The 23,228-nt window shown below is 42.0% G+C and overlaps 1 protein-coding gene and 1 pseudogene across 1 annotated transcript in view; one reads left to right on the top strand and one right to left on the bottom strand.

Moving 5' to 3' along the window:
- Positions 1 to 9,069: 9,069 nt before the first annotated feature.
- The window catches only part of TPST1 (tyrosylprotein sulfotransferase 1), a 109,958-nt gene continuing 95,799 nt past the window's right edge, over positions 9,070 to 23,228 (bottom strand). Inside the window, exons 4-6 of the mRNA XM_024571635.3 lie at positions 16,456 to 16,506; positions 11,924 to 11,970; positions 9,070 to 9,623 (exon numbers count right to left, since the gene is read on the bottom strand). Coding sequence (XP_024427403.2) covers positions 11,953 to 11,970; positions 16,456 to 16,506 — 69 coding nt within the window. The 3' untranslated portion in view covers positions 9,070 to 9,623; positions 11,924 to 11,952. The remainder of the gene's footprint in view (positions 9,624 to 11,923; positions 11,971 to 16,455; positions 16,507 to 23,228) is intronic.
- On the top strand, positions 10,229 to 10,320 carry LOC112315067 (small nucleolar RNA U3; annotated as a pseudogene).

The following is a 23,228-nucleotide window of genomic DNA, read 5'->3' as shown; positions in this document are numbered from 1 at the left end:
GTGGTTAAAACTGGGAGGGATATCTCAGCCTCGGAGGCTCCTCCTGAGGAGTGAGGGGTCCTGCCTTCATACTGGGCTCCCAGCCTAGGGTTCCAATGCTGGGAATAGAAGTCTCCGTAACTTCTAGCTGTGAAACCCAGCAGGGATTATGGCTGAGTGAGACAGAGACTTCTGGAGTCCCAGGTGTTCCTCTTAAAGGACCCAAGCACAGACTTACTCAATGATGGTCTCATTCAATCTGAGCTCCAGCACTGAGGCAGCCCTTTGAAAAGCACCAGGAACATACAAGGAGGAATTAAATTGTCTGGCTTCAGGACGAGGACAGGAGGGGCAGCATCATCCCAGACTGAAGTGCTGTTGGCTGCCATTATTCCTTTGTTGAACCCTCCCCTCAGCCAGCCTGCAGGCACAGGCAGATGCCAAGTCAGAGTCTCTATCAACCTGGCTAACACCATTAGCCCTGTCCTGGTGATTACCTGATACCCTTCTCCACCCAACTTGCAGGTCCACTCAAACTGCTTCTAGAGGCTATTCCATGCAAACGGTACTGTGGAGTTTCCTAAAATCTCTCAAAGGTTCCCAAACCGCAAACTAGCCAGTGGCTGGCCTCAGTATGCCCTATACCTCTTGCTAAGCAGCCCCAAGCCTGGCACTAGTGGCAGCCAGCCTCAGTTTGGAACTTAGCCTCTCCCAGTTTCCTCCAAACTGAGCACAAGTGGAAACCATCTGCAGATAACTTTGTAGCTCATACCTGGAGGTCCTGGGCCAGGCACAGATAGCGGCTGACCTTGGCTTACACCAGAGCCCATTCCAAAAGGCCCCAGAACCAACATACCTGGTGGCAACACCACACCAGAGCACCACCCAACCACCTCCACAAACAACACACCCAAAGGGTGGACTTGGAAGGCACCGGAGCCCTGCTAAATGGAATCCCGCTCCATAGGGAGATAGGGAACAGATGGAGATAGAAAACATAAAAAAGAACTAATCAGAAATGAAGAATACAATGACTGAAATGAAGACTACATTAGAGGGAATAATCAGTACATTAGATGAAGCAGAGGATTGAATCAGCAATTTGGAAGGCAACATAGTGGAAAACACCCAAATGAACAGCAAAAAAGAAAAAAGAATTAAAAAAATGAGAATAGTTTAAGGAGCCTCTGGGGCATCATCAAGTATAACAACATTCACATCATAGGGGTACCAGAAGAAGAAGAGAAAGAACAAGGAATTGAGAACCTATTTGAAGAAATAATGATGAAAAACTTTCCTAACCTGGTGAGGAAAATAGACATTCAATTCCAGGAAGCGCAGAGTCTCAAACAAGATGAACCCAAAGAGGCCAACACCAAAACACATCATAATTATAATGGCAAAGTTCAAACACAAAGAAAGAATTTTAAAAGTAGCAAGAGAAAAGCAGTTAGTTATATATAAGGGAGCTCCCATAAGACTGTCAGCTGACTTTGCAACAGAAACTTTACAGGCCAGTAGGGATTGGCACAAAATATTCAAAGTGATGAAAAGCAAGGACCTATAACCAAAATTATTCTATTCAGCAAAACTGTCATTTACAATGGAAGGGCAGATAGCTTCCCAGACCAAAAAAAAAAAAAAAAAGCTAAAGGAGTTCATCATCATCAAACCAGTATTACAAGAAATGTTACGGGGACTTCTTTAAGAATAAGAAAAAAGATCAAAGATATGAAAAATAAAATGGCAATAACTACATACCTATCAATAATTACTTTAAATGTAAATGGATTAAATGCTTCAGTCAAAAGACATACAGTGGCTGAATGGATAGGAAAACATGACCCATACATATGCTGTCTAGAAGAGACCCATTTCAGATCCAAAGACATACACAGACTGAAAGTAAAGGGATGGAAAAAGATCTTTCATGCAATCAGAAATTTTTAAAAAGCTAGGGTAGCAATACTTATACGGGACAAAATAGACTTTAAAACAAAGGCTATTACAAAAGACAATGAAGTACCTAGCAATTCCACTTCTACGTATATATTTGAAGAAACCTAAAACACTAATTAGAAGAGACACGTATCCTTATGTTTATCACAGCATTATTTAGTAGCCAATATACGGAAGCAACCTAAGTGTTCATCAATAGATGAATGAATAAAGAAGATTTGGTACATGTATACAATGGAGTATTACTCAGTCATAGAAAAGAATGAACTCTTGCCATCTGCAACAACGCGGATGGATCTAGAGGGTACTGTGCTGAGTAAAATAAGTTTAACAAAGAAAGACAAATACTATATGATTCCACTTATATATGGAATCTAAAAAAAACAATAGAAATGAACAAAGAAAACAGAAACAAACTCATAGATACAGAGAACGTTTTGGTGGTTGCTGGATGGAAGGGGGTTGGGGAAGTAAAGGGGGAGAGGTTAAGATGCGCAAATTACCAGTTACAAAAACAGTCCCAGGGATGTAAAGTACAGCGGAATATAGTCAATAATATTGTAATAACTATGTATGGTGTCAGATCAGGGTGATTATTTCATAAGTTACATACATGTGTAACCCATATAAATTTATACCTGAAACTAATATAATAATGTATGTCCACTATAACTGAAAAATAAAAAATCATTAAAAAGTAATAAAACTCATGTACTCACCTCCCAGCCATGAAACACAATATTATACAAACACAATTGTACCTGCATATACCTTCCTAATCTCCTCCTCTTCCTAAACATGCTGTGTGACATCCCATGCATGTTGTCTATTGACTTGGGATATGTAGTACAACAAAAGTGCAAAATCATATGTACGGCTTGAGGAATAGCTATAAAGGCGATGCCCACTTAACCACCACTCAGTTAAGAAATAGAACATTGCCAACGCCCGCACTCTCAAAGGGCTCCTCCCTGATGAAGGCAGCTCCATTCTCCCAGCGGCCACCACTGTGCTCACTTTTCTGACAATCATTTTCTTGTTTTCCAAGCTTAACCACATGCGCATGCATCTCTTAGCAATGCCATTTAAAATTAGCTGTTTTTTGACTTTAAATGAATGGAATATTATCTATGTCACTATTGATGAATATTTAATTATTTCTCAGGGTTCTTCTGTGACAAACAATGCTGCTATGAATTTTCCTTTTATGTTTCATGCTGCTCTAAATATTTTATATTGGATTATGTCACTCCATTTAAAACTTGTCAAGGGTATCCTTGTTTCAGGAAGGGGTGAGGAAAAGTTTGGTTCTAAGTGGGGTGAGAGGAGAATGTGCGGCAAGAAAGAGAAAACAGCCAAGTGCAAATACTCTGGGGACGAGTTTTCCTAGCACCACAACTCTTCTACCTCCCGTTTGTAACTCTAATATATCAGCCTTTTATCACTAAGCTCTATCCTTCCTTCTCTCTCCCCTAACCTGGTTTACCTGATTTTCTACTTCCTTACGGCAGGTAGTTCTTTGCCTACCCACCCTTTTCTCTTGGGGGTCTAATCTCTTGATTATGTGTTCTCCCCGATCCTCCCAAGACCCTGTGTGTCCATGTAAACATCTCTCTAGGGAACACCTGCGCGACCGCCCTACAGAACCAGTAACCTTAGACCACCCATCAGCCTCTGTGCTCCAGCTCTGGGTGAGTGCACCTCCACGGGAGATGATCCCACTATAATGCACAATAAACTCGTGCTGCCATGGGGCACCCACCCATGGGTTTCTTTAGTCAGTTCTCTTTTCTTTCCTTTTTTAAAATTTGAGATGTAACTGACACATAATATTAGTTTCAAATGTACAACATAATGATTTGATATGTGTCTATACTCTGAAAAGTTTCCCACAATAAGTCTAATCAACCCCCAAGTCAGCTGGCTTTTCTATTTCCAATTCTATTTCCAATTTCTACTACCATTCTTTTCAAGATCCCTCTTTACTCCAGGAAACCCCCCCCCCCTCCTTATGGCAAATGGCAATTTGGCTTTTTTATTGCATAGAGAAATGGAAGCTATCAGGCATGAAGAATTACCCCAACATCCTACCAGCTCACCTACGGGTTAACTGTATCTGCAAAATCTCTCTCTCCCTCCAGCTAGCAGGAGGTTTCTCTTCTCTGGGTTTGAGGCTATTTCCTCTACTGAGACTTGCTTTTCCAGGCTTGTACTCAGCTCCATCAGTTAACACTTATTTCTCCTAAATTTTCCATCTCTCCCTTTACATTGTTTTCCTTGGGGCAGCCTATTGATGTGCCAGTTTCTCCCATCAGAACAGATAAAAGTTCTTCCTCAGTCCTGCATGCTTCTCCAGGGAGCACACCTTCCTCTGTCCCTCTGTGGTCAATATCCTCCCACACAGTCCATCCGCACCCACTTCCTCTACTTCCTCACCCCCATAGGAGGTTAGATTTCTGACCTGTCACTTCACTGAAACTGCTCTCACCAAGATCTGTGTGGCGTCCTAATGACCGTGCCAAACAATTTGTCCTTTTTGAACCCTCTGAAGCATGTCACTGCTGACCAGTTTCTCTCTATCCTAAAGCTCCATCCTCCTTTGAAGCCCACAGCCCTCTTCTGGCTCTCCTCACCTCTCCATCTCGTTTCCAACTCCTTTGCAGACCTCATTCACCCTCTGATCTCTTCAGTGGTGTTGGACCCTAGTAGTAGTATTTGGTTTGCTTCTTTCCTATTCTATACGTGTTCTCAAGATGATTCCGTCTACCCTCATGGTTTCAACCACCTTAAGACTTCCAAATTTAAAACTTCAGATCCTTGTCTTACATAAAACTATTTGACATCTCTAACTGGATGTCACCAAGGCCACTTTAAACGTAATATGTCCAAACCCTAACTCAGCATGTTCCCACCAAATGTTTTCATCCTCCTTTATTTCCCCGAATTCTCTCAGTTCCTTGTTCCTCATCCATAAGGTACAAAGGGAGAAATACCATGATTGAGAGGGTGGCGTTGGGGGGTTGGCCTTCCCTCGCTCTCCCAGCCTTGAAGAGGATGGTGTTTGCCAGCAGCTTCCCAAGGCCCACTTGCTCTCAACCCAGCTCAGCTTTCTCCCCAGCCTCTGATGCCCACCTCCCCTGCATTCATTAATCACTGCTATTCTTTAGCCTGGAACCTTCTCCCCATAGGGGGTGGAGGGATGGAGCAAAAAGGAAAAAGGACACCTGGGGTTGATTATGGAGGGGAGGAGGGTGTAAATGGTAATAGAAAAAAATACAATAAAAAGAACAAAAAATGGAATCATAATAAACAGCTTTGTGAGCTCAGATTTTTATTTATTACAACATAAATATTTTTGACAGTAAATATTTTTTTCAGTATCATATTTATTAGATAAGGAGTATTCTACAATATGACGTGAATGTACCATAATGCATTTAACCAATTCCCCCCTTTTTCAGGTTGTTTCTAATATTTTGTGTCTATAAACTACATTGTAGTAAACATCTTTGTAGAGAAACCTTTGCACACATTCATGATGGATTTCCTTATCGTTTTCAACTATGTTTTCATACGGTCAACAGTCATTCCATGTTTGGCCGATAGAGGGCGTTTTAGGCTTTCCTTCTCAGGGCAAGGCCATAAAGCCATTTCTACAGTATGTAACATCAAAAATAGTGGTTTTATTGTGAAACTGATTTAATCTTGGATCTCCAGTAATAATCAATAAACCCCAAAGGGAGAATCAGAGTCATTTATTATGTCCAGCAAGACCATAAACACACACAATACTCAATACACTTTGTTAGGACTTAGACCCAAAATGAATAAAAATGATCTCTTTTGCCCAATTCCAAATAACTAAGGGAGTGCCATGCTTTATGCAAAGTCCAAAAGTCCCTGCAGAAGACTTGTTGAGCAGTGACGAACAGGCAGGAAAGGGAACTCAATGCGAACACTCTGACCTTGCCAGAGAGAAGCCCAGAATCTGTAGCTCCCTAGAAATACAGATTGGGGGCAACGCTGAATGGAGTCTCGCCTAGACCATTCCTTATCCATCACTTGCCAGTCAGTTTCAATAGGTTTTGTTAGAGCTTGAAATAATTGTTATGTGCATTTTTCTTGATTTTCACCAAGACCAAAAATTCCCAAGGGTGGTGATCTGCTACACTGTTGGCATACCCAGCTTTAATTACACCTTGCAGATTACTAAATTCAAGGGAGGTAGTTAGAAGTTGCCACTCGATGCTAATGATGATTTTCCATTCTAGTGTAAACCTAGATGGTTATTGAGAAGTAGTGGTTGAGGGTGTGGGCTCTGGAACCAGGTTGCTTTTATTTGCATCCTGACTGTCACTCGCTAGCTGTCCAAGCTGTTTTACCTCCCTGAGCCAATGTTTTTAAAATGCAGGTAATAAGAGTGTCTACCTCAGGTGGTAATTATGAGAATTAAATAAGTTTAAACATGTAAAGAGGTTAACACAGGGCCTGGGCCATGAGAAGCTCTTGATAAATGATACCAGAATGATTACTCAACCAAGTGATTACTAAGATTTTCCCCCTCATTTTTACATTTTAATGATTAGTTGACTTAAGTGTTAACTAAGATTTTTTCCCCCTCATTTTTAAATCCCATGATTCTTCCTAGCTGATGCTCTTCCCCAAGCTCCTCCATAGCTGCTGAGAGCACCAGCTCCTTCCTGGCTACGCAGGCAGGTCTGCCTGCTGATTGTGGCCTTGGCAGTGCTGTGCCAGGGAGCTCTCTGATAGACACAGGCCATACGCCCGCCCCGGTCCCTTACGCCGTTTCCCCTTTTTAAGTTTTACTCCTGCCGTCTTTCATTTGTTCAGCAGGAGTTCCATGTGATTCCATCAAACCGCATTTCACCAACACAGTCCTCTTCAGAGGGGTGATCTAAGATATTGTATGGAACAGAAATGCTTTTCTTCCCAGGGCTTCCCCAAAAGAAATGTGCTCAGATCAAAAGAAATAAGGCTTTGTGAAAGGAGGGATGTTAGTAAAGATGGAGACAGTATAGCATGTGCTTCTTCAGGCTAGTTGGGCAGTGGTTTCCTTTTTCCTGAGTCAACCACTTTGTACAGGGGCTCTCTGACTTTTCCTGTGCCAGAACACTCCCATCCATTCAGAGTGGACGGGCATGGGGATCGAAAGCATATATGTTCCTTAGGGGCAAGTATTGGAGTCAGGCTGGGGTAGTTTGAAAATGCCCTTCCCTCCCATTGAGATAGGCTCTAGATGGGTATGTGATCTCCTCCGTACAAAGGTGGTAACATAAGACTAACATAGGAAGTGAGCCAAAAAAAAAAAAAAAAAGCTAGGCTAAAGCTGATTCCATTGTTATTTGGAGGTCAGAGCAGTTGAGTAATAAGAAATGGGACTTAAGACAGCTGAGCCCTCAATGAGGCTGGGATTTCCCAGGCAGAGGGGAGAGGGGTTGTGTTTATAGGCAGCTGGAAGAAGCAGAAAGTGAAGGGTTTATAAAGAGAGGGAGGAAGTACACCAAACACAAGGGAGTAGTGAGGCTCCACTGTGGGAACAGAATAGCTTCAGTGTAATGCGTTCGCATTAGAGAATCAAAGGCGGCTTTTGAACAAAGGAGTGACAAGACTTAGTGCTGAACAAAGAACTGATGTGGCAGCACCATTCATTTTGAATAGACGGGGACGGGGTAAAGGGAGTGGAGTGGAAAGAATGCTGTTCGGGTCAGGCTTGGGCCTAGATGTCAGGTCACCACCGGGGCACTAGCTGAGGGGACTTGTGTAAGGGACCTGACTTGTCTGAGTCTCTGTGTCCTCGTCTGTAAAATGATATGTCAGAGGTTTCTGGGAAGATTACCATTCACCAAGCATTTTACGGGGTTGTCAGAATGTGTTAGGCACTTTGCTAGGTGTCAGAGCTATAAGAATGGACAAGAAAAGACATAGTGTCTGTCTTCCAGGAAAGTACCATCTGGTGTGGAAGAGAAACAATAAAACAAGTCAACAAAGACATTAAAAACTGCAGAGTGTGATTAGTGACGCTGTGAAGGAAGGTAGGCAGAACGGGCACCTAGTTTTTAGGTGAAGGGGTCAGGGAAAGTCTCTCTGAGGAAGTGGAATTTAATGAGACCAGAGAATGGAGGAGAGCAAAGGGAAGAATGTTCCAGGGGGAGGAATAATATGTGCAGAGGCAGGAAAAGCTTGGTGTTGCCAGGAAATGCAAAGAACTCTAGAGCACAAGCAGGGAGGTGGAGGAGGCAGGCCTGCAATGGGAGGGGGAGGAGGGCAGTGGCTGGGTCACAGTAGGAGTCTGGATTCTATACTACGTGAAATGGTGAGTGGGAGGGTCATGTCCAGATGTGCATCTTAAAACTCTTACTCCGCTGTGTACTAAACAGAATTCAAAGGGGCAGGAGTAGGGATGAGGTATTGTTTGAGGAGGAGGTATTGGATGAGGAGGCTAGCTATTGCAATAGTCCGGGGGACAGATGGCGATGTCTTAGGTTAGGGTGGGGGCAGTGGGGCTGAAGGGAAGTGGATGGATTCAATATTTGAAGAAAGAATTGATCTGGCAGACGTATTCATTTTAAATTGAATCAAAGATCTTGTATGTGGGTGAGAAAAGGGAGGAAACGGGTGAAATCAAGTGTGAGTCTCAGGTTTCTGGCTTGGGTAACTGGGAAAATATAATTATCCAGAAAATATAATTTCTGAGATGGGTAAGACTGGAGGGGGTGCAGTTTTCAAGCCGGGGTGAGATAACACAAAACACCTTGTTCAGTGCCCGGCACACAGAAGACCCTCAATAAACGGGAATTAACATTAGTATCTGGTCATTCTGTATTCTATAACAAAAACAGCTAGAAAACAGCTAAGGAACAGTAACTTTTCTGACCTTAAACATAGCATATGGAAGCATGAACTAGAAGGATTCGGAGACAAGTGGACAGTACCTGGTCTCTCTGAAATAAATTACAGCAAAAACTTCACTAGGGAAGTACGATGCAGAGAGAGGAATACAGACAACTGGACATAGCCCAGTCAACGGAGAAACGGTTCATCGGATCACCATCTGATAAGACCCTACTGCTTCTCTGAAATCACGTAATGAAAGCATATAAACTACCAGAATGCTTCACATTTAAAGCTTTTATTTTGAAAAATAAAATACAAAAGTCATTAAGTTGTAAATGTATATGGTAGTTCCCCAACTTCTCAGAAACAATACAATGAATTACTTAAATAATTAAGAGATTTTGTATTATCCACATCAGTACATTCAAACAGGTACGAGTGTCCTACAAAACACTAGAACGTGTACCCGTGACCTATTCCAAGATGAAACCACCCAATTTTGCTGACAGAATCCCACTTCTAAGCTCTCCCCTTGAAGACAAAGTTGGGATCTGGTAAGAAAAGATAGGGACCAGAGCAGTTTTAACAGAAAGCACGTGTGCCTCCAGGGCTCCGTATCCGCTGGGCTGTGCATGCAATTAAAACCGAGGGCGCTGTGCTCAGGAAACCTCACTCAGGAGGGCCCCGCTGTGGCTGACATTCACCCTCTCGGTGGGAGGAGCCTGGCAAATGAACAGGAGCCTGGGCCACGGGACACACAGTCCATGGATCTCAGCAGGTGACAGCCAGTCCTACAAAGTTCCTTTCCATAGAACAGGCATCGGTCTTCCCTAGGGCAAACAAAAGGAATGTGGTTACGGGTGCAGAGTCACAGTTCCTCCGTCCCCTGTGTCACTTGGCCTCCTTCCCATAAGCCAGGACGACGGGCGGGGGGATTGACAATTAGGAGAACAGCTGCCTCAGGACCTCCGCAGAGGCACACTCTCCCTCAGGCCAGGGTGCTTGGAGACGCCTGCCCGCAGCTTCAACGGGCAAAACAAGCACATGGCATCCAACCAAGGGCTGCTCCTGCTCGCTTCTAAATGACGGCAACTGTCAGAGCAATTGAAGCCACTGCAGGGGCACAGATAGTGACGTCAAATGTCCGGGGCTCCGGTCATTTGCTGAGTCTTCTTTTGAGAAAGTGGATGCTAAGGTTCTGTGAAGGAAGTTTTAGATAACAGTGACCGTATTCAAATGCCAAAGGGATCCAACACGCAGGAAGACAGACTGGTATCTGTCCTGAGATGCTCTGTTGCCTTCCCCAGGTCTCCGGAATCCCTCTCTCAAAGCGTGTGGCACCGCAGGCCACGGTGAGCACACGAGAATGCAGTGCTGCTGTGGAGCAACTTGAAGGCTGGGGTTCGCTCGACACTGTATTTTGTCTTGTAAAGCAAAGACCATACTTTCAGGGGTCATTTCTATAGTGTGTTACTAGAGAAGTTTGTCTGAACGTGTCTTATAAAATAGCTGGTCAATAAACAAAGCCCTGTGTGTGCATGTGTGTGTGTGTGTGTGTGTTGGGGAGGGGATTATAAGTTTTGGAAGTATTTTGGGTAAACGGAGTATCCCAGGCCTGACAGCTGCTGTCACACGTGCACGCCCACAGGGTGTCAGTCTCACGTTTGGCGTTGGCTCCTTGGCAGTCAGAGGTCCTGACACCCATTCATGCTATTGGCTCATTCATTATTGGCAGCTGCCATCGTGATTTGGACACGCCATACCAGTGTCCGTGTGATTTTTCTATCTGTAATCCACTAACACACAGCACATCATAAAAATCTCCTAGTCAGGTTATTTAATTTCAATTTTCTCATCAGTACAATAGGAATACTACCAACTACTTGCCAGAGTGGCTTGAAACATGAATGAACCCATCCAATACATTTATATTAATAATATATTTACCACAGAAGTTGTTATATATGTCACATTATACAGGGTCCGGCAGAAGTAAGGCCTGAAGTGTGGTCGGTAGGGTAATAATATGGGTATCATAATTTACAGTTTTAATTTGAACATTCCACCTAAAGTATCATGTGGTATGCTCGAGTGTGATATTGTTATGTTACAGAATTCCATGCTTACGAGTTTGTAGTACAAAAGGGGTGTTATTTGTGCTGGACCCTGTATATTACATACTATATAATATGTATCATTTATGTACTATATAAAAATGCTTGGTATTTTATACACGGTATGAAGTATCCACTCAATACATGGTTATTACATAAAATAAAAATAAAACAGTAAGCAAAAATCACATTTTAAAAAAACTTTTCAAGTTCCGAACGATCTAAAACATCACCACATCATTCAGAGCAAAACAGAATCTTCAGAAAGTGTGGGAGGGGCGTGAGCTCCGAGCAGCTACATCAGGAGGTCTGAGTTCAGAAACCAGCTTTGCCACTAAGTGGCTGGCGTCCCTGCACCGCAGCTGATGATTACTCACACGTAAAGGGGGCTTAAAAGGCACGGCCTAGCCCACACTGTAGCCCTCAGCTACAATGAGACAACATGGGTTGCAAATGTTAAGACATATTAATACATTAAAATCAGCAATGGCAGGCTTCAAAAAAAACCAACTAACCCCCCAAAATACTAGCACAAAATGATTTGCATGTCCAGGACACAGAGAGAACAGCAAAGGTGGTGGAAGAAGTGCTGGTGTTGTTCAGCCTTGGGCTCTCCTACCAGCGATGTGACCTGGACAAATAATCTGCTCTCCAGGGTCAGTTGCCTTATCAGCAAACAGATGGCTGAGGCTGATGTTCTCCAGGTTCCTTTCAGCTAAAATATTTTATCATTTGTCATATCAAAAATAACAACTAACATGCTTACTATGTGCCCAGCTTTTTGCAGACATTACTATGGTTAATTCTTAACCACTCTCTTATTAATATTGTCCTTATTTTATAGATGAGGAACTAAGAAACGGAGAAGTTCAGTAATTTGCTCAATGCCACACAGAGCCGAGAGTCCAACCCAGGCAGACCGACTCTGGAGCTGTGCTCTCCACCCTGGCCACGCCGCTCTCCTACAAGCCTAAGCAGGGACCCCCAAAGACCCAGCAATGCCCCCCAACCCTCACCTCATGTGTGGACGAGGTTCCTGGCTCTGCTACTCCACTTGCTCAGTCTGTCAAAGAAAGCAAAAGACGTTTTAAAGTCTTCAAAGCTGGTCGGCATGAGAAGTGACTGCTCCAGTCAAAACAGGTGCAGCTTGCGGGCTCTGATTAGACTTTCTAATGAATTTAGTCTGCTACTGTCACGTAATAAATAATTTGGCCTTTGTCCCTGGTTGGTGGGCAGGAGGCTAACTCCTTGGAATTTCCCTCGAAACAGGAGTGTCTTCATTATTGATGAGTCCCTTGGATCACACCTGAGTTTGGGATGAGATGACTCAGGATGGAGGCTGTTCGGCAGAAAGGCCAACGCTAAGTGGAAGGTTGGGGCTTTCAGTCAGCCTGATCTCTGGAGAGGGGGAGTTGACTGCGATTAGGCTCAGTCACACGGCCACCGATTCAATCAATGCTGCCTGTGTAATTAGAACCCCAGAAAAACTCTGGATGCTGAAGTTCAGTGGAGCTTCCTGGTTGGTGAGCACATGGATGTGCGGGAGGGAGAAGCACCCTGGTTCCCTGGGGAGTGGGCACCGAAACTGTGTTTGAGACCCTCACAGACACTGTCCTATCTGCCTCTTCATTTGGCTGCTCTTGATTTGTACCCTTTATGAATAAAAAACTGTAATTGCAAGTATAGCGCTTCCCAAGTTCTGTGAGCCATTCTAGCTAAATATCAAACCTGAGGGTTCTGTGGGCTTCGATTTTCTCATTTTTTGCAGTTAAGCCCTGACTGGTGTGGTTCAGTGGGTTGGGCCTTGTCCGGCAATGTGAAAGGCTGCGGTCTGATTCCCGGTCAGGTCAGGGCCCATGCCTGGGTTGCTGGTTCGGTCCCCCAGTGGGGAAGTGCGAGAGGTAACTGATTCATGTTTCTCTCTCACACTGATGTTTCTCTCCCTCCCTTTCTCCCCACCTTCTCCTCTCTCTCTCTCTAAAAAAGAAATTGAAGAAAAAAGAAACAAGAAAAAAATTAATGGAAGTCGTTTATAGACCTTTGCTAAGTATGTCTGTGCTGCACCAAAGGGAACTACCAGAAGAAGGGGCTTGAAGTGCCTCATACTCCTTTTGTCCAATTTTAAAAATCTTTTTTATTCATTTGTAGAAATTATCTACATTCCACAGTTCAGTATTTTTTTCCACTTAAGGCATACTTTTTAAATTCTCTTTATGATGCTTTCTAATAAGTAAGCATTTTCAGTTGTAATCAACTTACTGTAGTCACTTTAAAATAAATGATTAGTATTTTCAATGACTTTAAGAAATCCTTCCCTCTTGCCCTGACCGTGTGGCTCAGTTAGTTGAACACTGTCCTGCAGACCGAAAGGTCACAGGTTTGATTCCTGGTCAGGGTATATGCCTGGGTTGCTAGGCCAGTCCTTGGTTGGTGGCAGGTGAGAGGCAACCCATGGATGTTTATAAATAAATAAAATCTTAAAAAAAAAAAAAAGAAATTCTTCCCGCTATGGTCATAAAGATATTCTCCTCTTGTCTCCTAAAAAAATTATTATTTTGGCTTTCATATTTAGGTCTATAATCCCCCTGGAAAGGATTTTGGTATATGTTGTGAAGCAGGGGGTCCCTTTAGTTTTGGTCTTGAATACCTTTTTTTGACTCTTTCAGATTTATTATGCAAAACAGCCTTAGGATTTAACATCCTTCAAGATGCTGCATCTTGGATTATCCTCTGGCTCCAAGAGCCTTAGCCTGTAAGGGAGAGGCAGCCTGGTCATGAGTCCATCGGGGTTTCTGGGAATTCTCGCCCAGCCAGGCTCAGGGCCCTGCACCCCCTTCCATGCAAAAGTCAATCAGAGTCTTTTGGATAGATCGGGAGTTGCTTAAGAAGATTTAAGAATTAAAAAAAATTAATTACAGTTGATGTACCATATTATATTAGTTTCAGGTATATAATATAGTGATTAGACATTGATATAACTTACATAACTTACAAAGTGATTGTCCCAATAAGTCTAAGTACCCATACAATACCACATATAGTTATTAAAATATTATTGACTACATTTCCTATGCTGTACATTATATCCCTATTTTTATAATGTGCGATTTGTACATCTTAATTCCTTCCCTTTTTCACCCATCCCCCACCCCCAATCACCCTCCCATCAGGCAACCATCAAAATATTCTCTGTATCTGTGAGTTTCTGTTTTGTTTGTTCATTTATCTTATATTTTAGATTCCACATATAAGTAAAATCATATGACATTTGTCTTTGTCTGACTTATTTCACTTAGCAACATACCCTCTAGGTCCATCCATGTTGTTGCAAATGGCAAGATCTCATTCTTTTTTAGGGTTGTGTAATATTCTGTTGTATATAGTACTATTCTTCTTCACCCATTTGTCTATCAGTGGACACTTAGGTTGTTTTATATCTTGGCCATTGTAAATAGTGCTGCAATGAATATAGGGATGCATTTGTGCTTTTGAATTAGTGTTCTGGATTTCTTTGGATAAATACCCAAAAGAGGAAGTGCTGGGTGATATGGTAGTTCTATGTTTAATTTTTTTGAGGAACTGTTTTCCATAGTGGTTGAACCAATTTTCAATCCCACCAACAATGAACAAGGAGGGTTCCCTTTTCTCCACATCCTCACCAACACTTGTTGTTCATTGATTGACTGATGACAGCCATGTTGACAGGTATGGATTAAAACCATATCTCATTATGGTTTTAATTTGTGTTTTTTCTAATGATTAGTGACATCGAGCATCTTTTCATATGTCTATTGGCCATATGTCTGTGTGTCCCCTTTGGAGAAATGTCTATTCAGGTCCTCTGCCTATTTTTTAAAAAAAAGATTTTATCTATTTGTTTTCAGAGAGAGGAGAAGGGAAGGAGAAAGAGAGGGAGAGAAACATCAATGTGCAAGAGAAACATCAATGTGTGGTTGCCTCGCCCACACCCCCCACTGGGGACCTGACCTGCAACCCAGGCACGTGTCCTGACAGAGAATAAAACCGGCACCCTTTCGGTTCACAGGCTGGCGCTCAATCCTGAGCTACACCAGCCAGGGCCCATTTTTTAAAAATAGAATTGTTTGGTTTTTGTGGTGTTAAGTTGTATGATTTTCTTATACATTTTAGACACTAACTCCGTATTGGATGTATCATTGGCAAGTATCTTTCTTGAGAAGATCTTTTTTTTTGTCCCTCTGACTCCTGAGGACTTATTCTAAGTTCTCACCCACCCCAGAAGTTCAGTAAGCATTTGCTGAAAATTGTAAATAAATGAATGGATGGATTAAAATTAAATAGATGTTAATAAGAATATGCCTTGAAAGTAGTTTGAAATTCTTCAGTAATACGTATTGATGGCTCCCTGTTATCAGGCAAGGATCTGAGAAGCCAGAGCCATGAACTCTGATGTGAGCCTCTCTTAGGGAGCTGGACCCATTTACTGGGGCTTGCTTCAAACAACACGACTTCACAGAATCTGTGGGGTGGTATGTTTGCCCCACCAACCCTTATCTGGACGTTTTTGGAAATGGAGTTCAGCGCTGAGTCTTCATTTCCTATTAACAAGCTAGTCACTGACAGCAGCAGCCTGGAGGCAACATGTATCATCACTGTGCTAGAAGGGGAAGTGTTCCCCCGGGCTCAAGAAATAGTTATCATCTTCCCCACTACCGTACACAGAGGAATGGCAGATGAGGCTCAGATGCAGGACCCTCTGGGCCAGGGCAGGCCCATGAGCTGTAACACTACCTTTTTCTCTCCAGCTCAGGAAACAGTATTGGAATGGAGTGAGAGTCTGACATTACAAGGATAACTCTCGATTTGTTCTAATTAATTTTTTAAAAAGTAAAAGTTATGAGCTTCAAACTCTCACCCTCCGTTCCCAACTTGGGGGACTTTGCAGTTGAGGGCCAATAGCTGTGCATATAATGTATTCACAAGCAGTGCAGGCTCCAAACGAGAACACGCAAAGGGCCACCCGTATGTGCATAATAGAGACAAAGGGCAGCTGTGCATTTTATTTCAGGGTAGATGTGAGAAGCCTGCAGCAGATACACAAGGCGGGCTGCTCGTGCGTGGAATACTGTGTGGTTTGGAAGACCTCAAGCAACTGGATCTCAGTTACTAATAAAGTATTCCCCTGGTTTTGAAAGACACTAAGGTCTCTGAAATTAAGACTATGTTAAATTATAGTTGTTTTTAAACATTTTTATTGTATATTTTATTTATTAAATTTATGGGGTGACATTGGTTAATAAAAATATATAGGTTTCAGGCATACAATTCTATTAATACATATCTGCATATTGTATTGTGTGCTCACCACCCCAAGTCAAGTCTCCTTCCATCACTATCCTCCCTTTACCCTCTTCTCCCTCCTCTCACCCCCCTTTAAATTATTGATAAAACCAACAACTACCAGAGGCCAGTCTTTCCACTGCCAACATATGTCATTATCTCTACAAAAACCCACTTCAGTGCAACAGTCCCTCTATCACACATCAAGAGGAGAAAACCAATACAATACCTGAGGTTTTTCTTTAAGAAATTCGGGTAGCTGAAATTCTCCTTTGTAGACCTGGAGAAACAAAGCCAAGTATGAGTTTAAGCAAACAGCTTCTGGCACCATCACTTCAGAATGCCTGCAATACCCGACGCTGGGCAGGCTCACTGCTTCGTTCTTGGTGAGTTTGGGAACGAGAGGGAAGCCTGTCAGTTCAAGGGCAGCCAGAGTTGAAAGGCTGAGTGAAATCCCCAGTTATGAAGAAGAAAAACCAACATCCCAACATTCCAAGGTCCAATCATTTTAGCTGAGAGAGAAAGCAAGCCCTAGGCCACCTCTCTCAAGCAACCAACACAGAATTCCCACGATTTAGGAACAGGTTCCTCTTTATTTCCCTTTGAGATCTCCAACCTTAAAACCCTGGATTTAACTCAACTTTTCTTAATGTACCCAAGATGCCCTACTAATTTTAATATTAGATGATTTTTAAAAAAATTTTATTTCTTTCCCTGGCTGGTGTGGCTCATTTTTTTTATTTATTTATTTTTAGAGAGAGGGGAAGAGAGGAAGAAACCGAGGGAGAGAAACATCAACGTGCAAGAGAGACATTGATTGGTTGCCTCTTACCCATCCCCCCAACCAGGGACCTGGCCCACAACCCGGGCATGTGCCCTGACCAGGAGCTTAACTGGTGACTTTGGGTCTGCTGGACGATGCCCAACCCACTGAGCCACACCAGTCAGGGTGAATATTAGATAATTCTTAAAATGATGCCTTTAACCTCATAAAATCTTATAATTAAAAATCTACTCTTTTCTATACGTAAAATTATGTTTCTAATGCTAGCAATTAGAAAATAATTTTTAAAATACCACTTACAATAGCATCAACCCACTCCCACCAAATACCTGAGAATAAATCTAATAAAAAAGGTGTAAGACAAAATTTTAGAAAACATTATTGAAAGAAATTAAAAACCAAATAAATAGACAAACTACTTTCAGGGATTGGAAGATTAAACATAGTAAAGATGTCCATTCTCCTCAAAAGATTTCCAATAAAAATTCTAGCACGCTTTTTTTGAAAAAGGAAGAGGTAATTTGAAGCTGATTGTAAAAGTTAATATGGAAATTCTTAAGACCAAAAATAATCAAGGTAATCTTAAAAAGAAGAACAAAGAGGGAGGGGGCTTATTCTATCAGATATTAAGACATTATTATACATCTTTAATTAAACTATATCATATGTATATATATTTAAGACAGTAAAGTTTTGGCACAAGGATATACAAATATGTTAATGAAACAGAACGAAGTATCCAGAAACAGCCCCCCATATACAGGTGCTTGGTTTCAGACAACCATGCTACTGCAGAGCAGTGCAATTGGAATGAATAAGTGAATATCAATAAATGTGGTTTATGTATATGTGATATACTAGGCAGCAATAAAAAATGAACTATTAATCTACCAGTAACATGGATGAATCCCAACACATAATGATGAGGGGGAAAATGTCAGACCTCCCTCCAAAATAATACACTACACACATTGATTTAAAACTTTTAAAGATCATAAACAGGCAAAATAAGTCTGTTAGAAAAGAAGATATGTTTACTCTGGGGAGGAGGGAAGTGGTAGTGACAGGGACGGGGCAGGAGGGACATTTCAGGGAGCTGACAATTTTGTTTTGCCGTGGGTAGAGACTATGAAGGTGTGTTCATTTTATGATCGTTTATCGAGCTATGATTTGTGTACTTCGCTGTATGTGTGTGTTATACACTTGAATGACAAAACTGAATAAACAAATAAGCCAGTAGTTTAATGCTAGAAATTTACCACACACACACTTCGTTGAGTACAAAGATTTTTGTTTCAACACTGCAACAGCTTAGAAACTACTCATGGCAATTGAAAGTGGAGACATTAAAAAAACTATGGATTGCTATTGGCAAGAGAGTCACTGGGTAGTCCGTCAGAGGACAAAGAAATCTCTGGTGAACCCTAAAGCCTACAAACCTCAAGGATTTTTACTTGGTTGTAGGACAACTGATCCACTTCTAAAAGTAGCAGCATTCCTTCTGAGCTTCAGAGAATGAATGTGGTTTTTTCCCTATCTCTTTCTCTGCAATTTCTAAAACCTGGTCTCTTCTTTCGGGGTCTGTGCTACAGCCCTGGGAAACTTAAATTGCAAGAGAGATATCAGACTTATGGATAAGGCACTTCTTCTTCAGGCTGAGGTAGATGCAAGATAACACTGAAGCTGCTAGAAGTGTCTCAAAAGCTACCGCCATCTCTTTTGTAGCCTCAAATTGTCCCAGGTCACTGGGGGACTGGCTAAGTTGCTCCTTCAAGAATCTGCATATAAGAACACTGTTTGCTCTGCCTTAACACCACAGTCCAGAGGTTGTTCCAGCTTTCTCTGCAGGAATTGTCTAAACCCCTGGAGCCGTGTATCTTATTAACACTCACTCCCTTTGCGCCTATCTACTATTATCTGCGGGGCAAGTAGGTACTGTATCCAACACAGAGACTCAAGCCACTAAGAAGGCTTTCTTTGTTGTTGTTTTTTTACCAGATTCTCAAGTGTCTTTCCTTCACCCTTAAGTCCCAAGCCCATCCTCCAAGCCCATCCTCCAAGCCTCTCGGGCATAAGCTGCCCAGGCCTAGGTTTTGTGTCCTGGCTCCTTTACTGAACCAGAACAGGTTCATTTTACCCCAGTCCCTCTTCCACTGTTCATGGGTTAGGTCCCCAGAAACTTTTCTTATATTCCCCACATTTCCTCAGACTCTCAGAAACTGAACGTCCTGCCTCGCAGCTAGCTGCCTCTGCCCTCTCCCACTATACACCACGCTCTGCATTTCATTACCATTAGCACATCTTCTGATTGAATCTTACCTTCTCTGTTTGGTTCATTGTAAAAAAAACAGCAAGGCATGACAGAAATATGAGTTGGAACATTAAATATAAGTGTCTCCCAGGTACCAACACTGTCAGAGAGGTGAGACTTATATGAAGGGGAAAAAAAAACCTAAATATGTGATGTCACATATGTAATAAATAACTTAAAAGGGGTCAGGATAAAACCGCAGATAAAAGGCTTAATCAAAAAATAGTGGAAAGCTGTCTCCTTTCATTATCCTTCCGGGAACAAATGCCTCAAAGTTAGGAACTACGGTACTGACAAAAAGAACACTTTCTACTGATAAAGCAATTCCTATTTAACTCAGGACACCAAGTCCCGCATTGCTTACAAAAACAGCCACGTTAGGAATGGAATTTCCTTTGGTTAAATGAACAGTGTTTCTGGACATACTATTCTCTGGCAGTAATGGATTGAGGATTTTGCCTGACAGCAATGAGCTAGGTGCCCAGACTCCAATCCTTCCTACAGAACCCTCCCATCTCAAGCCCTGAAGAAATGACAAGGAGACAAAAGTAGGCTTTTGATTTGGAGGGTGCATTGGAAATAAAATAAAAATTTTTAAAAACAGCAAGTAAATTTTATTATTTTCTCTGCACCAGGTTAGCGTTAAGTAAGAGCTTCATATGTATTAATTATCTTATTGAATCCCACAGTCTCTTGAGGGAGGTATTATCTTTTTAGAAAGAAAGCAACCGAGGCACAAAGAAATTAAGTAATTTGTTCAATGCAGTGAAATGGGAAGCTACTAAGTACCATCATCATTCTTCATTTTAAAAGGACCATCCTGCTCTGGCTGGTGTTGCTCAGTGGATTCAGCGTGGGCTGCGAACCAAAGGGCCGCCGGTTGGATGCTCAGTCAGGGCACATGCCTGGGTTGTGGGCCAGGTCCCCAGTAGGGGGCGTGCAAGAGGCAACCACACATTGATGTTTCCCTCTCCTTCTCCCTTCCCCTCTCTCTAAAAATAAACAAAATCTTTAAAAAAAAAAGAAAAAGAAGTGTATGTGTATGTGTGTGTATTAAACTAAAAAAACCCTAAGGGCATGTTTGTTTATTGATGGGAAAGGTCTGTTGGAGAGCAAAATCTGATGATGCAGGAAACACGGGGAGACGGCTTGGGCACACCTTTGGTTAGGCGCATGGATGTTCGCTTCTGTCACACAGACTCCCTACTGTGACGGAGGAGGATATCAGGTCTGAAACACCTCCTTCCTCTAGTCTCTCAAAAATTACATAATGCTTTTTGGTTAGAACCACAGTCTTTAAATTTTCACTATTATTACAATAAATATCTCTATGAAATGACAATATAAATATCACATACTTACTTCTTTTATACAACTTGTGTGTGTTTTAGCTGAAGCTAATTGCCTCATAAATTTTTATATTAATATACTTTATTTTTTAGAGCAGTGTTAGGTTTACAGAAAAATAGAGCAGAAAGTACAGAGTCTCATATGCTTGCTCTCCTTCTTCCACCCTTTCCCCTATTACTAATATCTTGCATGACTGTGGAACATGTTACAATTAATGAATCAGTATGAATACACTGTTATTAGTAAAGTGTTTAGTTTGCACTAGGGTTCACTATTTGTATTGCACTTTCTGTGGGTTTTGACACATAGTCACCATTACAGTAGTATACAGAAGAGTTCCACGATCATAAAAGTCTCCTGTGCACCGCCACCTATTTTGGTCCCCTTCCCCTAGCTCTCTACTGTCTCCATGGCTTTGTGTTTTTTAGAACGTCATAGAGTTGGAATCATACAGTACGTGGCTTTTTCATATTGGCTTCTTTTTTCAGTTAGTGATAGACACTTAAGTTTCCTCCCTGTCTTTTTGTGCCTTGATAATTCATTTCTCTAAATCACTGAATGAAGTTCCATTGTATGAATACACAGCAGTTTATCCATACTTACTGAAGGAAATCTTGGCTTACAAGTTTGAGTAACCAGGAATAAAGCTGCTATAAACATTTGTGTACACTTTTTGCGTGAACATAAGTTTTCAAGTTGGTATTTGGGTAAATACCAAGGAGTGTGAGTGGTGGACTGTATAAGAATATGCTTAGTTTTATAAAAAACTGCCAACCTGTCCTCCAAGCGGCTGTACCACTCTGCAACGCATGAGTGCTCCTGTGGCTCCACATCCTTGCAGTCATGCGGTGGGGTCTGTGCTCTGGATTTTGGCCACTCCGATAGGTGTGTAGTGGTATCTCATTGCTCTCTTCATTTGCATTTTCCTAATGCCATATGATTGACCACATTTTTATATACCACTGGTATAGTTTCTTTGGCAAGGTGTCTGTTTGATCTTTAGCCCATTTTTCAATTGCTGGTTTTTAATCTTGAGTTTTAAGAATTCTTTGCAAATTCTGAATGCCAGTCCTTTATCAGATGTGTATTTTGCAAAGATTTTCTCCAGACTGTGGCCTGTCTTTTCATTCTCTTAACGAAGTCTTTAGCTTGGTTTGAAAGCTACTCCAGTCTTTCTGTTATTAGTATTATCATATATCTTTATTTACCTCTTTACTTTTTAATTATATTTTATTGGTTATGCTATTATAGTTTTCCCAATATTTCCCCCTTTCCTCTAGATAGAGCAATCTTGGCTGTAGGCCCCTGCTTTTCATCACCTTGAATATTTCTTGCCAATCCCTTCTAGCCTACAAAGTTTCTTTTGAGAAATCAGCTGACAGTCTTATAGAACTCCTCTCTAGCTAATTAACTTCTTTTTTCTTGCTGCTTTTAAGATTTTCTCTTTAACTTTTGGCATTTTAATTATGATATGTCTTGAAGTGGGCTTCTTTGCATCTCGTTTGGGACTTTCTGTGCTTCCTGGACTTGCATGTCTATTTCCTTCATCAAATTAGATAAGTTTTCTTTCATTATTTTTTCAAACAGATTTCCAATTTCTTCCTCTTTCTCTTCTCCTTCTGGCACCCTATGATCCAAATATTGAAATGCTTGAAGTGCTCCCAGAGGCTGCTTACACTATCCTCATTTTTTTGGATTCTTTTCCTTCTTGTTGTTCTGATTGGTTGTTTTTTGCTTCCTTTTGTTCCAAATCATTTATTTGATTCTTGGCTTTATTCACTCCACTGTTGTTTCCCTGTAAATTGTTCTTTATTTCAATTAGTGTATCCTCCATTTCTGTCTGGATCTTTTTTATGCTGTTGAGGTCCTAAGTTCCTTGAGCATCCTTATAAACGGTGTTTTGAACTCTGTGTCTGATAGATTGCTTATTTCCCTTTTGTTTAGTTCTTTTTCTGGAGTTTTGATCTGTTCTTTCATATGGGCCACGTTTCTTTTTCTCCTCATTTTGGCAGCCTCCCTGTGTTTGTTTTTATATATTAGGTAGAACTGCTATGAATCGGTGTCTTGGTAGTGTGGCCTAATGTAGTAGGTGTCCTGTACGGTCCAGTGGCACAGCCTCCCCTATCACCCAAGCTGGGTACTGGAGGTGCACCCTTCGTGTGAGCTGAGTACACCCTCCTCTTGTAGTTGAGTCTTGGTTGCTCTTGGCAGATCAATGGGAGGGATTTACCCAGGCCAGTCAGGTGTAAGGATTGGCTGTGACCACTTACCACCAACCTCCACCCTCCACAGAGGATCAGCTGTGCAGGGCCAGGCAGGGAGGTGATGCTCCGATGTGGTCTGTAGCTGTCCACTGGGTGTGCTGGCCCTGGGGTTTCCTGAGTGGTGCAGGCCGAGCTCAGCCCCAACCTGTGTTTTGCCTGGGGTCACCCTGCCTGAGCTATAAAGCAATCTGAGATGGTTGCTACTTGTGCTGGGCTTGGAGATTCCCAGGCATAGCCAAGCTGTGAATCTAGGCTGACTGCTGCTAGTTCCATGCCTGGGGCCACTTAGCAAG

This window comes from Desmodus rotundus, chromosome 1 (assembly GCF_022682495.2).
Source record: "Desmodus rotundus isolate HL8 chromosome 1, HLdesRot8A.1, whole genome shotgun sequence".
NCBI classification, from domain to species: domain Eukaryota; kingdom Metazoa; phylum Chordata; class Mammalia; order Chiroptera; family Phyllostomidae; genus Desmodus; species Desmodus rotundus.
The sequence above is the reverse complement of the archived record's forward strand: the minus strand, read 5'-3'. Positions and strand labels throughout refer to the sequence as shown.